Here is a 13,225-nt window from a genome sequence, read left to right as displayed (position 1 = left end):
GTTAGGAAGCTGATATTTGGACATGCCAATGACCAGGTGATTTGGCTGCAAAGGATATTTTTGATTTATTAATTAATCAATTAATCGATTAATTATTTAATTATTCGATTAATGACAAAAAATTTTTTTTATTTAAAGTTACAGATTCTGATGAAATAGTGGTAGTTTATGTGTTCTCTGACCAAATTGATTAATAATTTACTTTTTTTATGATTATTATTTATTTATTTTCATTATTAATCATTTATTTATTTTCTTTCTCATTTGGCCAATATCTCAGGCACCTTTTGAGCTGGGAAGCTAATATTTGGACATGAGTGACCAAGTGATGTGGCTATCAAGGATATTTTTGATTTATTGATTAATCATTTCATCTATTAATTATTTATTGATTAATCGATTAATTATTTATTGAGTAATCAATTAATTATTTAATTTTTTATAAATGACTTATTTAATTAAATTTCTAAAAGATACATCTTTGGATGAAGCACTAGTGGTTTAGTTATGCGATTAGCCAATTGATTATGAAAATATTTTGTGATAATCTTTTATTGATTTTAATTATACAATTAATCAATCAATTAGTGTACACCTCTCCCTCCCAATGCAGCCTCAATGAGCTGCACTGCGGTATTGCCGGGCGCCTGAAGGCACCCCGGCAATGCCGCGCTGCAGCATATTTAATTATTTGGCATGGGGCGGTGTACTTTGAATGTATGTGTACTTGTCCAACATTGTTTTCCTCTGTGACTTCCATACCTGATACCAGGAACTTCCATGTGTGGAACGACTGCTGGATGAAACGTCCTGACCTTCCTGATGGGTACGGCGGATGGCAGGCCATTGATGCCACACCACAGGAAACCAGTGCTGGTGAGAACTATTATTCGTAGCCATCTCAATGTTTTATTCAATGTTATCCACCACTAACTTTAACATTTAACTGGGATCTTTAGGTTTTTGACATGTTCAAAAGAAACTTGCATGGGAGAATTGTAAGTTACCATACAGTAGATGTCACAATGTACAGTACATTTTCAGATGAAAATTAATTTCTGTTTCTCTTCTCAGTTACACTAAAAGAACCAGTGTCATCATTTGCCATCTATATTACAATGATTATTTTCATTCTTTGCTATAGATTTATCAATAACACTAACTACAATGAAATGAACATCCTGCAGACTTTCTATTCCTCCTCCTATAGAAAACATGCCAGTGATTTTTTTTTTTTGTGATCTGATAGTAATAACTACTTTTAAAACGATAAAGGACTAGTTTTGAGTGGTTTTATCGACATGTACTTGGATTCTAATTGTACATACTTTATAGAGGTAAGTTACTGGTTAAAAAAGAGAGAGAACGTGTATTACTGGCTCCCACTAGGTGGCATTTGTGGCCTACGTTAGCACATTCTGTGCAAACAGACAAAAAAAAAAAAAAAAAAAAAAATGTCGTGCATAGCACGATACTTGCGAAATCCCTAAAATAAGTTGTTTGCCTTTGATGACCTCAAAAATAATTGGTGGTTGAATTCAGTGACCAGATCTGCAAATCCTCTTTAAATTTCGAGACATTCGGATGAAAATTGACTATTTTAGAAATTTGGCCAATGACACCTTTTGGCTTATGTTGATCTCAAAAATACTTGGTTGAATTCAGTGACCAGATCTGCAAATCCTCTTAAAATTCCAAGTCAATCAGATGAAAATTGAGGATTTTAGAAATTCGGCCTCTGTTGACCTTTTGGCCTATGTTGACCTCAAAAATACTTGGTTGAATTCAGTGACCAGATATGCAAATCCTCTTAAAATTTCAAGTCAATTGGTTGAAAATTGAGGATTTTAGAAATTTGACAAAGTTAGTGACCTTTGGCCTATGTTTATCTCAAAAATAGTTGATGGTTGATTTCAGTTCACTTCTATGAAAATCCCATTCAAATTTCAAGTCAATCGGATGAAAATTGAGGATTTTATCAATCTTAAAAATAGTGGCTGACCTTTGGCCTATGTTGACCTTGTGACCTATGTTGACCTCAAAAATAATTGTTGGTTGAACTCAGTTAACTGATATGAAATTCCTATTCAAATTTCAAGTCAATCGGATGAAAATTGAGAATTTTAGAAATTCGGAAAAGTTGTTGACCTTTTGGCCTATGTTGCTCTCAAAAATAGTTAGTGGTTGAATTCATTTTGCTGATATTTTAATGCGATTCAAATTTCAAGTCAATCAGATGAAAATTGAGGATTTTAGAAAATAGGCCTATGTTGACCTTTGGCCTTTTGGCCTATGCTGATCTCAAAAATAGTTGGTGGTTGAATTCAGTTTGCCGATATGTATATCCTATTCAAATTTCAAGTCAATCGGATGAAAATTGAGGATTTTAGAAATTAGGCCTATGTTGACCTTTGGCCTATGGCCGATGCTGATCTCAAAAATAGTTGGTGGTTGAATTCAGTTTGCCGATATGTATATCCTATTCAAATTTCAAGTCAATCGGATGAAAATTGAGGATTTTAGAAATTCGAAAAAGGTGGTTGACCCTTGGCCTATGTTGACTTTTTGGCCTTTTGCCCTCAAAAACGATATAGGATTTTGTCGGACCAGGACCACGAACTCTACCATTTGGTGAAGTGTCGTGAAGATCGGTTTAAAATTGTGACCTGTAGGCAAGTATAAGTGAGTGGACAGAAAGACAAACAAATACACACACACACACACACACACACACACACACACACACACACACACACACACACACACACACACACAAACCGGAGTGATGAACATACTTGTCCCCAAAAAATTTTTTTGCCATGTAATAACGCAGAAGGCCAATCAATATGCTTGAAAAATCTTCGATTTTTGCAAGTAACAAACTGACCCAAATACAATACCATCTCCTCTGGTGAGGGTGATAGTGCACTCGATCCCATTGCCTTAATGCCTTATCTTGAAACTTTCATCCACAAAGTTTCATCCTGATACACTCTTCCTCCTCATAGCTTCACCCTGATATTCTCATCCTCTTCAGAGCTTCATCCTGATACTCTCATCCTCTTCAGAGCTTCATCCTGATATTCTCATCCTCTTCAGAGCTTCATCCTGATACTCTCATCCTCATAGCTTCATCCTGATACTCTCATCCTCTTCAGAGCTTCATCCTGATACTCTCATCCTCATAGCTTCATCCTGATACTCTCATCCTCTTCAGAGCTTCATCCTGATATTCTCATCCTCTTCAGAGCTTCATCCTGATATTCTCATCCTCTTCAGAGCTTCATCCTGATATTCTCATCCTCTTCAGAGCTTCATCCTGATATTCTCATCCTCTTCAGAGCTTCATCCTGATATTCTCATCCTCTTCAGAGCTTCATCCTGATATTCTCATCCTCTTCAGAGCTTCATCCTGATATTCTCATCCTCTTCAGAGCTTCATCCTGATATTCTCATCCTCTTCATAGCTTCATCCTGATACTCTCATCCTCTTCAGAGCTTCATTCTGATATTCTCATCCTCATAGCTTCATCCTGATACTGTTTTCCTCATATCTTCATCCTGATATTCTCATCCTCTTCAGAGCTTCATCCTGATACTGTTTTCCTCATATCTTCATCCTGATACTCTCATCCTGATACTCTCATCCTCATAGCTTCATCCTGATACTCTCATCCTCAGAGCTTCATCCTGATACTCTCATCCTCATAGCTTCATCCTGATACTCTCATCCTCATAGCTTCATCCTGATACTCTCATCCTCTTCAGAGCTTCATCCTGATACTCTCATCCTCAGAGCTTCATCCTGATACTCTCATCCTCAGAGCTTCATCCTGATACTCTCATCCTCATAGCTTCATCCTGATACTCTCATCCTCAGAGCTTCATCCTGATACTCTCATCCTCAGAGCTTCATCCTGATACTCTCATCCTCAGAGCTTCATCCTGATACTCTCATCCTCAGAGCTTCATCCTGATACTCTCATCCTCATAGCTTCATCCTGATACTCTCATCCTCTTCAGAGCTTCATCCTGATACTGTTTTCCTCATAGCTTCATCCTGATACTCTCATCCTGATACTCTCATCCTCATAGCTTCATCCTGATACTCTCATCCTGATACTCTCATCCTCAGAGCTTCATCCTGATACTCTCATCCTCAGAGCTTCATCCTGATACTCTCATCCTCAGAGCTTCATCCTGATACTCTCATCCTCATAGCTTCATCCTGATACTCTCATCCTCAGAGCTTCATCCTGATACTCTCATCCTCAGAGCTTCATCCTGATACTCTCATCCTCAGAGCTTCATCCTGATACTCTCATCCTCAGAGCTTCATCCTGATACTCTCATCCTCAGAGCTTCATCCTGATACTCTCATCCTAATAGCTTCATCCTGATACTCTCATCCTCAGAGCTTCATCCTGATACTCTCATCCTAATAGCTTCATCCTGATACTCTCATCCTCAGAGCTTCATCCTGATACTCTCATCCTCAGAGCTTCATCCTGATACTCTCATCCTAATAGCTTCATCCTGATACTCTCATCCTCAGAGCTTCATCCTGATACTCTCATCCTCAGAGCTTCATCCTGATACTCTCATCCTCAGAGCTTCATCCTGATACTCTCATCCTCAGAGCTTCATCCTGATACTCTCATCCTCAGAGCTTCATCCTGATACTCTCATCCTAATAGCTTCATCCTGATACTCTCATCCTCATAGCTTCATCCTGATACTCTCATCCTCAGAGCTTCATCCTGATACTCTCATCCTCAGAGCTTCATCCTGATACTCTCATCCTCAGAGCTTCATCCTGATACTCTCATCCTCAGAGCTTCATCCTGATACTCTCATCCTCAGAGCTTCATCCTGATACTCTCATCCTCAGAGCTTCATCCTGATACTCTCATCCTCAGAGCTTCATCCTGATACTCTCATCCTCAGAGCTTCATCCTGATACTCTCATCCTCAGAGCTTCATCCTGATACTCTCATCCTCAGAGCTTCATCCTGATACTCTCATCCTCATAGCTTCATCCTGATACTCTCATCTTCATAGCTTCATCCTGATACTCTCATCCTCAGAGCTTCATCCTGATACTCTCATCCTCAGAGCTTCATCCTGATACTCTCATCCTCAGAGCTTCATCCTGATACTCTCATCCTCAGAGCTTCATCCTGATACTCTCATCCTCAGAGCTTCATCCTGATACTCTCATCCTCAGAGCTTCATCCTGATACTCTCATCCTCAGAGCTTCATCCTGATACTCTCATCCTCAGAGCTTCATCCTGATACTCTCATCCTCAGAGCTTCATCCTGATACTCTCATCCTCAGAGCTTCATCCTGATACTCTCATCCTCAGAGCTTCATCCTGATACTCTCATCCTCAGAGCTTCATCCTGATACTCTCATCCTCAGAGCTTCATCCTGATACTCTCATCCTCAGAGCTTCATCCTGATACTCTCATCCTCAGAGCTTCATCCTGATACTCTCATCCTCAGAGCTTCATCCTGATACTCTCATCCTCAGAGCTTCATCCTGATACTCTCATCCTCATAGCTTCATCCTGATACTCTCATCCTGATACTCTCATCCTCATAGCTTCATCCTGATACTCTCATCCTCAGAGCTTCATCCTGATACTCTCATCCTCAGAGCTTCATCCTGATACTCTCATCCTCAGAGCTTCATCCTGATACTCTCATCCTCAGAGCTTCATCCTGATACTCTCATCCTCAGAGCTTCATCCTGATACTCTCATCCTCAGAGCTTCATCCTGATACTCTCATCCTCAGAGCTTCATCCTGATACTCTCATCCTCATAGCTTCATCCTGATACTCTCATCTTCATAGCTTCATCCTGATACTCTCATCTTCATAGCTTCATCCTGATACTCTCATCCTCAGAGCTTCATCCTGATACTCTCATCCTCAGAGCTTCATCCTGATACTCTCATCCTCAGAGCTTCATCCTGATACTCTCATCCTCAGAGCTTCATCCTGATACTCTCATCCTCAGAGCTTCATCCTGATACTCTCATCCTCAGAGCTTCATCCTGATACTCTCATCCTCAGAGCTTCATCCTGATACTCTCATCCTCAGAGCTTCATCCTGATACTCTCATCCTCAGAGCTTCATCCTGATACTCTCATCCTCAGAGCTTCATCCTGATACTCTCATCCTCAGAGCTTCATCCTGATACTCTCATCCTCAGAGCTTCATCCTGATACTCTCATCCTCAGAGCTTCATCCTGATACTCTCATCCTCAGAGCTTCATCCTGATACTCTCATCCTCAGAGCTTCATCCTGATACTCTCATCCTCAGAGCTTCATCCTGATACTCTCATCCTCATAGCTTCATCCTGATACTCTCATCTTCATAGCTTCATCCTGATACTCTCATCCTCAGAGCTTCATCCTGATACTCTCATCCTCAGAGCTTCATCCTGATACTCTCATCCTCAGAGCTTCATCCTGATACTCTCATCCTCAGAGCTTCATCCTGATACTCTCATCCTCAGAGCTTCATCCTGATACTCTCATCCTCAGAGCTTCATCCTGATACTCTCATCCTCAGAGCTTCATCCTGATACTCTCATCCTCAGAGCTTCATCCTGATACTCTCATCCTCAGAGCTTCATCCTGATACTCTCATCCTCAGAGCTTCATCCTGATACTCTCATCCTCATAGCTTCATCCTGATACTCTCATCTTCATAGCTTCATCCTGATACTCTCATCTTCATAGCTTCATCCTGATACTCTCATCCTCAGAGCTTCATCCTGATACTCTCATCCTCAGAGCTTCATCCTGATACTCTCATCCTCATAGCTTCATCCTGATACTCTCATCCTCATAGCTTCATCCTGATACTCTCATCCTCAGAGCTTCATCCTGATACTCTCATCCTCAGAGCTTCATCCTGATACTCTCATCCTCAGAGCTTCATCCTGATACTCTCATCCTCATAGCTTCATCCTGATACTCTCATCCTCAGAGCTTCATCCTGATACTCTCATCTTCATAGCTTCATCCTGATACTCTCATCCTCATAGCTTCATCCTGATACTCTCATCCTCTTCAGAGCTTCATCCTGATACTCTCATCCTCAGAGCTTCATCCTGATACTCTCATCCTCATAGCTTCATCCTGATACTCTCATCCTCAGAGCTTCATCCTGATACTCTCATCTTCATAGCTTCATCCTGATACTCTCATCCTCATAGCTTCATCCTGATACTCTCATCCTCATAGCTTCATCCTGATACTCTCATCCTCATAGCTTCATCCTGATACTCTCATCCTCAGAGCTTCATCCTGATACTCTCATCCTCAGAGCTTCATCCTGATACTCTCATCCTCAGAGCTTCATCCTGATACTCTCATCCTTATACATATATTTATCCTGATACTCTCATCCTCATAGTTTCATCTAGATACACTCATCCTCGTGGCTTTATACCGTTGCTCTCACAGCTTTATTCTTGTGCTTATCATTATAATTGATTTATTTTCTTAATCTTAATCTCAATCTCATGTCTTTATTTAGGAATATATCGGTGTGGTCCAGCATCATTGAAAGCCATCAAGAATGGTATGGTGTACCTGGCTTACGATACACCATTTGTGTTTGCTGAGGTAAGCATCAAAAGTTCTTGCTTTTTATATTGGTCAATCATCTTCTTCTTTTTTCTTTTTTTTTGAATACAAGATCGAGGCTCGTTTAAGAGCTAACATTAATGACAAAAAAAAAACCGACACATAAGAGGAAATAAAGGGGGCGGGAGACAAGATGGGGAGAGTGGGGGAAGCAAAAGTACAACATTTGAGAGCAGGGACATCGGGAGATCTGTGGGAGGGAGAGGTCTTGGGGGGAGGAGGCATGGGAAGGGGGGTGGGGTGCGGGAGAGGTTAAAAAAAACACATGGACACAGCTAGGACTTCCAGGAAAGAAGTCGGCATTTCATAAAAGTGGATGTGGGCTGAATTAACGGGGGTAGAAAGTAGAAAAGATCAAGGTTTTGGATGGGGGAAGATAAGAGATGGTGGTGAACAGCTGTTTTAAAGACCTGGAGGGATGAGTGAGATTGAAGAGAGTGAGGGAGTTTGTTCCAGAGGCAGAGAAAAGAGGAATGAAAGAGTGAAAGGTGAGCAGAGAGTCTTGATTTTGGCAGTTTCACCAGAAGAGGGTTGCTGGCAGATCTTGTGCGTCCTGTAGGAGTACTTGGGGGACAGAGCACAGACAGGGCTGGGGGGGGGGGGGCTAGGCCAGAGAGGAGTCTGTAGAAGACAGAAAGACCACCAACCTGCCTGCAATGTGTGACTGAAAGGCCCTCACAATCGCCTTCATCGCGGGAGATTCCAATGATTCTGAAAGCTTTGGTTTCAACAGCGTGAAGCCGAGCGAAAGTGTGAGGCAGGAGCACCAGCCCAGAGAGGAGAGCAGTATTCCATTGAGCTGCGGATGAAAGCCTTGTATGCGGTGAGGATCTCAGGTGTGCCAAGGAAGGACTTTGCACGACGGAGGATGCCCAGTTGGTGACTGCCTTTGGAGGCCAGCTTGGAAATGTTTTTCCCACGAAAAAATTATTTCTCTAAAAAAAAAAAATAATAATTCCTTCTTTTTTTTTTCTTTTTTTTTAATCTTTCTTTGTTTTTACAACATTTAGTTGCATCATACCATGTCAGGTGCATGTGTGGATGGAGAAGTAGGACAATGAATGTTAAAAGTAACTTTGAACTGCCATGGATATTGAAAACTCAGAGGTAAAGCAGACTCACCCACTTTACAAAGCATTTGGAAATTGCTCAAAAAAAATAAGTTTATAATCATCATCAAATTATATGAACATGTTGGAATTGGCAATAAAACAAGACAATTACTCCACACAAAATAGGCTACCATTCCTCAAATAATGGAGATTCTACAATGCATCCATTTTTCTCACAGATGACCTTCTGGACATCCATGTCACACCATCTCAAGGTGGACCATTGTAATCGCTATGCTCACATAAACAAGAGTTTTCTTTGTAACCTTAACTTCCCTCGTTAATAAAACCATACATTTGTTTGTGGTTTCTGCATCATAGCAAAGGGTGAACCCTAAATATACCAGTAATAGTAAAAGGCCCGTCATATATGACAGCTTGGAACAGTGTATTTGATGGTGCAGCCTTGCGAGCATGCCAAAGTCTGAAGCCTCGGCCTAATGTCAGGTGATCTTCCATCTTCTTTATATATTCGACATCATACGGATGTAAATGACCACTCATTTTTCTCTGCGCACGTTGCACATCATGTGCAGCGAATTTTACCTCCATGCACGTTGTGTTTATTGTTATTTTAAAAAACGTTTCTGTACACCGCCCTTGAGGCTCGGTTTGCAAGCCACCGTCTACATTTCCAATAGAAGAGACATAATTACTCTTTTATGGAAAATGCTTTTAGAGTTTGTTTTATCCTCATAAATAGACCATAGTGAACACACATTTGTGTTACAAGATTGGCCTTTAAAGTGCAAGTAAAGTGACAATATATATTGGGCCTTATTAGGGAGAATTATGTTCATTTTTAACATTTATTTGGCAATACACAATATTTTGTGATTATAGTTAACATAATTAGCATATTTTTGCCATTTTTCAACACATATCTTCATATGCAATAAACCGGAAGTGCGGCATTTTCCGGAATGTGACGTCACGAAAAGACTTCGCCTGCGAACAGATGATTTATCGCCATCACAAAGCTATCGCGTTGATTTGCCGTGTGATATTTACCTGATTATTTTTGGGTGTGTGTGTGTGTGTGTGTATGTGTATATGTGTGTGGGTGTATATGTGTGTGTATGTGTGGGTGTATATATATATATATGTGTGTGTGTGTATATGTGTGTGTGTGTGTATATGTGTGTGGGTGTATATGTGTGTGGGTGTATATGTGTGTGGGTGTATATGTGTGTGGGTGTATATGTGTGTGGGTGTATATGTGTGTGGGTGTATATGTGTGTGGGTGTATATGTGTGTGGGTGTATATGTGTGTGGGTGTATATGTGTGTGTGTGGGTGTATATGTGTGTGTATGTGTGGGTGTATATATATATATATATATATGTGTGTGTGTGTGTGTGTGTGTGTGTGTGTGTGTGTATATATGTGTGTGTGTGTGTGTGTGTGTGTGTGTGTGTGTGTGTGTGTGTGTGTGTGTGTGTGTGTGTGTGTGTGTGTGTGTGTGTGTGTGTGTGTGTGTGTGTGTGTGTGTGTTCCCTGAATTTGACGTGCTGTCTGTCCAATCTCGTGACAACACGTCGATTCCCTGACTGTGGCCATTGCTTGGCAGTGACCACATGTACACGTGCAACCAAACATGACACTCATCAACACATTATGTTATGTCCATAAGCGGCGATACTTAAAATATTTGTCATTCATGAAAGTATGTACATTTATATTTAGTTAAGAACTCACCAGTCACTGTTTCCCATTCTGGATGCTTCTTCCTCGACATTTGTGTTTCGCGGTCCGCCATTAGCCTGATTAGCGTCGCGCTCCGGCTCGAACATATGGGGTTTAATCCCAGCAAAATCCACATAAAATTCCTCAATCTCTTCTCTGACAAATCCATCGCAAGAACTTCCCTCATCCTCCGAAAATTCCAGCACAAACTCGCTCTCACTCCCACTCAAATCCTCAAATTCCACAAGTATTTCTGCACTCGCTGATGCCATAGTTGTTGACCTCGATAAGCCTATTGTCTTTTCGTGACGTCACAGATGCGCCCCGCCCACTTTTGAAATTCATTCGGGAAATTTCCAGGAAAAAGTGTTTTTCTCATACTTTCATGATATTTCAAAGTAGATTCTGCTGGGATTCTGTTTGCATATTTGTGAAATAGATCAGCTTAAAGACATTTATATTTGGTAGTTTACCAACTGTGTGATTAGAAACAGAAGTCAATTTATGCAATAATAAAGAGATTGCTTTGAGACATTTCAGGAGACTCGTTCTCACAGCGACTTCACCGAAGGTGATGAAACCTAATCTGTATTGCAGGTGAATAGCGATCGAATTTACTGGAATCAGAATAAACGTGGCCGACTGACGCCCATCTGGAAGGTTCAGAATGCTGTTGGTCACTTCATCAGCACGCAGGCGGTGGGAGGAAAAGAGCGGGCGGATGTTACAGATCTGTACAAGTTCGCAGAAGGTATATGAAGATTTTAATTTATAATTTATCACTGCATCTGCTGATGAGCGTGTGAGTCGTCAAGGCCAGTGGATGGAGTTGCAGGCCGTGAATGATCTTAATGAGCCAACAAGTATAGTTATCTCCCCCACCGTAAGTGGATGGAGGTTGTGTTTTCACCACTGTCTGCTTGTCTGTGAACAGGATATCTGAAAAAGTTGTGGACGGATTTGGACGAAATTTGGTGGGTATGTGACGAGGATGAAATGATTAGATTTTGGTGAAGATCTGGATCTGAGAATTTTAAGTGATTCTTCACCATGTAGAGTTGGGAGCTAAAAACACCTTGATATTTTGAGATATAGCACGTTATCTCAAAAAGTTCTGGATGGATTCAGACGAAATTTGGTGGGTATATGACGAGGATGTAATGATTCGATTTTGGTGAAGATCTGGATATGGATCTGAGAATTTTAAGTGATTTTTTTATATATTTTTTTATTTTTTTGTATACTGAATCGAGGCTCGTGAAAGAGCTAACATTTATTTCACAAACAATGTAGATAGTGATCTTCACTATCTTCACTTCACAAAGGATAGTGATCTTCACTTCACAAAGGATCTTCACCATGTAGATAGTGTTGTGGCTTCTTTTCAGACACCTTTCTTAGCGAGACTCAATCAGACTCAGCGAGACTCACTCAGTTCAGATCGAGATTTATTCCGATATTGTGGAGAGAACTTTACACAAAATACAGACAGGATACGACGCGTCGTTCGGTTGAAGTATTCTTTCTCACAGCCTCGGAGTGTTCCTGTTAAATATATCTCAGCTGCTTTGATCTTGTTTAGTTGGAATTTCGAGGTCAACACAGAACTTGGACAGCCCAGTCTTTTTGGCACCAACGCCCATCTGGGTTCCATCATGAAGCGACTAAGAAGTATACCATAGATAACTATCGCATACAGCCGAAAAGAAACCATTGTTCTAACCGCGATAGGTCAATCTCCTTTGACCTGTTCAATCTCACTAATTGATGAATGCTTTTAAAACCCGGGCTAAGTCAACACTCTGCCCTAGGCCTTTCCACTAAAGGGCAAAGGTTATCTTACAGATGGTCGGCTGCTTGCTTCAGATTCCATGCACATTCCCTTTTTTTTATTCATTTTTTTTTGTATACTGAATCGAGGCTCGTGAAAGAGCTAACATTTACTTCACAAACAAATCAACCAGACAAACAAAACGCACAAAAAGAGGGAGCGGAAAACAAGATGGGGAGAGAAGGGGAAGCACACAAACACAACATTTGAGAGCAGGGAGATGTGTGGAAGGGAGAGGGCTTGGGGGGAGGAGGCGTGGGAAGGGGTGGGGGGGTGGAGGGAGAAGTATAAAACACAAGGACACCAAGGACTTCCAGGACAGAAGTTGGTATTTCAAAAAAGTGGAATTGGGGTGAAATTAGCGGGGGTAGAAAAGATCAAGGTTTTGGATGGGGGAAGATAAGAGATGGTGGTGAACAGCAGTTTTAAAAACCTGGAGGGTGGAGTGGGATTGAAGAGAGTGAGGGAGTTTGTTCCAGAGGCGGGAGAAGAGAGGAATGAAGGAGTGAAGGTGAGCAGAGAGTCTTGATTTTGGCAGTTTGACCATAAGAGGGTTGCAGGCAGATCTTGTGCGACCTGTAGGAATATTTGCGGTACAGAGCCCAGAGAGAGCTGGGGGGGCAAGGCCAGAGAGGAGTCGGTAGAAGATGGAAAGACCACCAACCTGCCTGCGGTGAGTGAGTGAGAGGCCCTTGGAGTTAGCTTCATCGCGGGAGATTTCAATGATTCTGAATGCTTTGGTTTCAACAGCGTGAAGACGAGCTAGGTGTGAGGCAGGAGCACCAGCCCAGAGGGGAGAGCAGTATTCCATTGAGCTGCGGATGAAAGCCTTGTATGTGGTGAGGAGCTCAGGTGTGCCAAGGAAGGACTTTGCACGACGGAGGATGCCCAGTCGGCGACTGGCTTTGGAGGCCAGATTTGAAATGTGGT

The 13,225-nt window shown here is 41.4% G+C and overlaps 1 protein-coding gene across 1 annotated transcript in view; it reads left to right on the top strand.

Annotated features, from left to right (window-relative positions):
* Positions 1-13,225, top strand: part of LOC137426553 (protein-glutamine gamma-glutamyltransferase K) — a 124,524-nt gene that overhangs the window by 95,388 nt on the left and 15,911 nt on the right. Inside the window, exons 12-14 of the mRNA XM_078779316.1 lie at positions 773-876; positions 7,558-7,646; positions 11,062-11,215. Of these exons, the coding sequence (XP_078635442.1) occupies positions 773-876; positions 7,558-7,646; positions 11,062-11,215 (347 nt within the window). The remainder of the gene's footprint in view (positions 1-772; positions 877-7,557; positions 7,647-11,061; positions 11,216-13,225) is intronic.

Source organism: Myxine glutinosa, chromosome 5 (assembly GCF_964187855.1).
Source record: "Myxine glutinosa chromosome 5, kmMyxGlut1.1, whole genome shotgun sequence".
NCBI lineage: Eukaryota > Metazoa > Chordata > Myxini > Myxiniformes > Myxinidae > Myxine > Myxine glutinosa.
The sequence above is the reverse complement of the archived record's forward strand: the minus strand, read 5'-3'. Positions and strand labels throughout refer to the sequence as shown.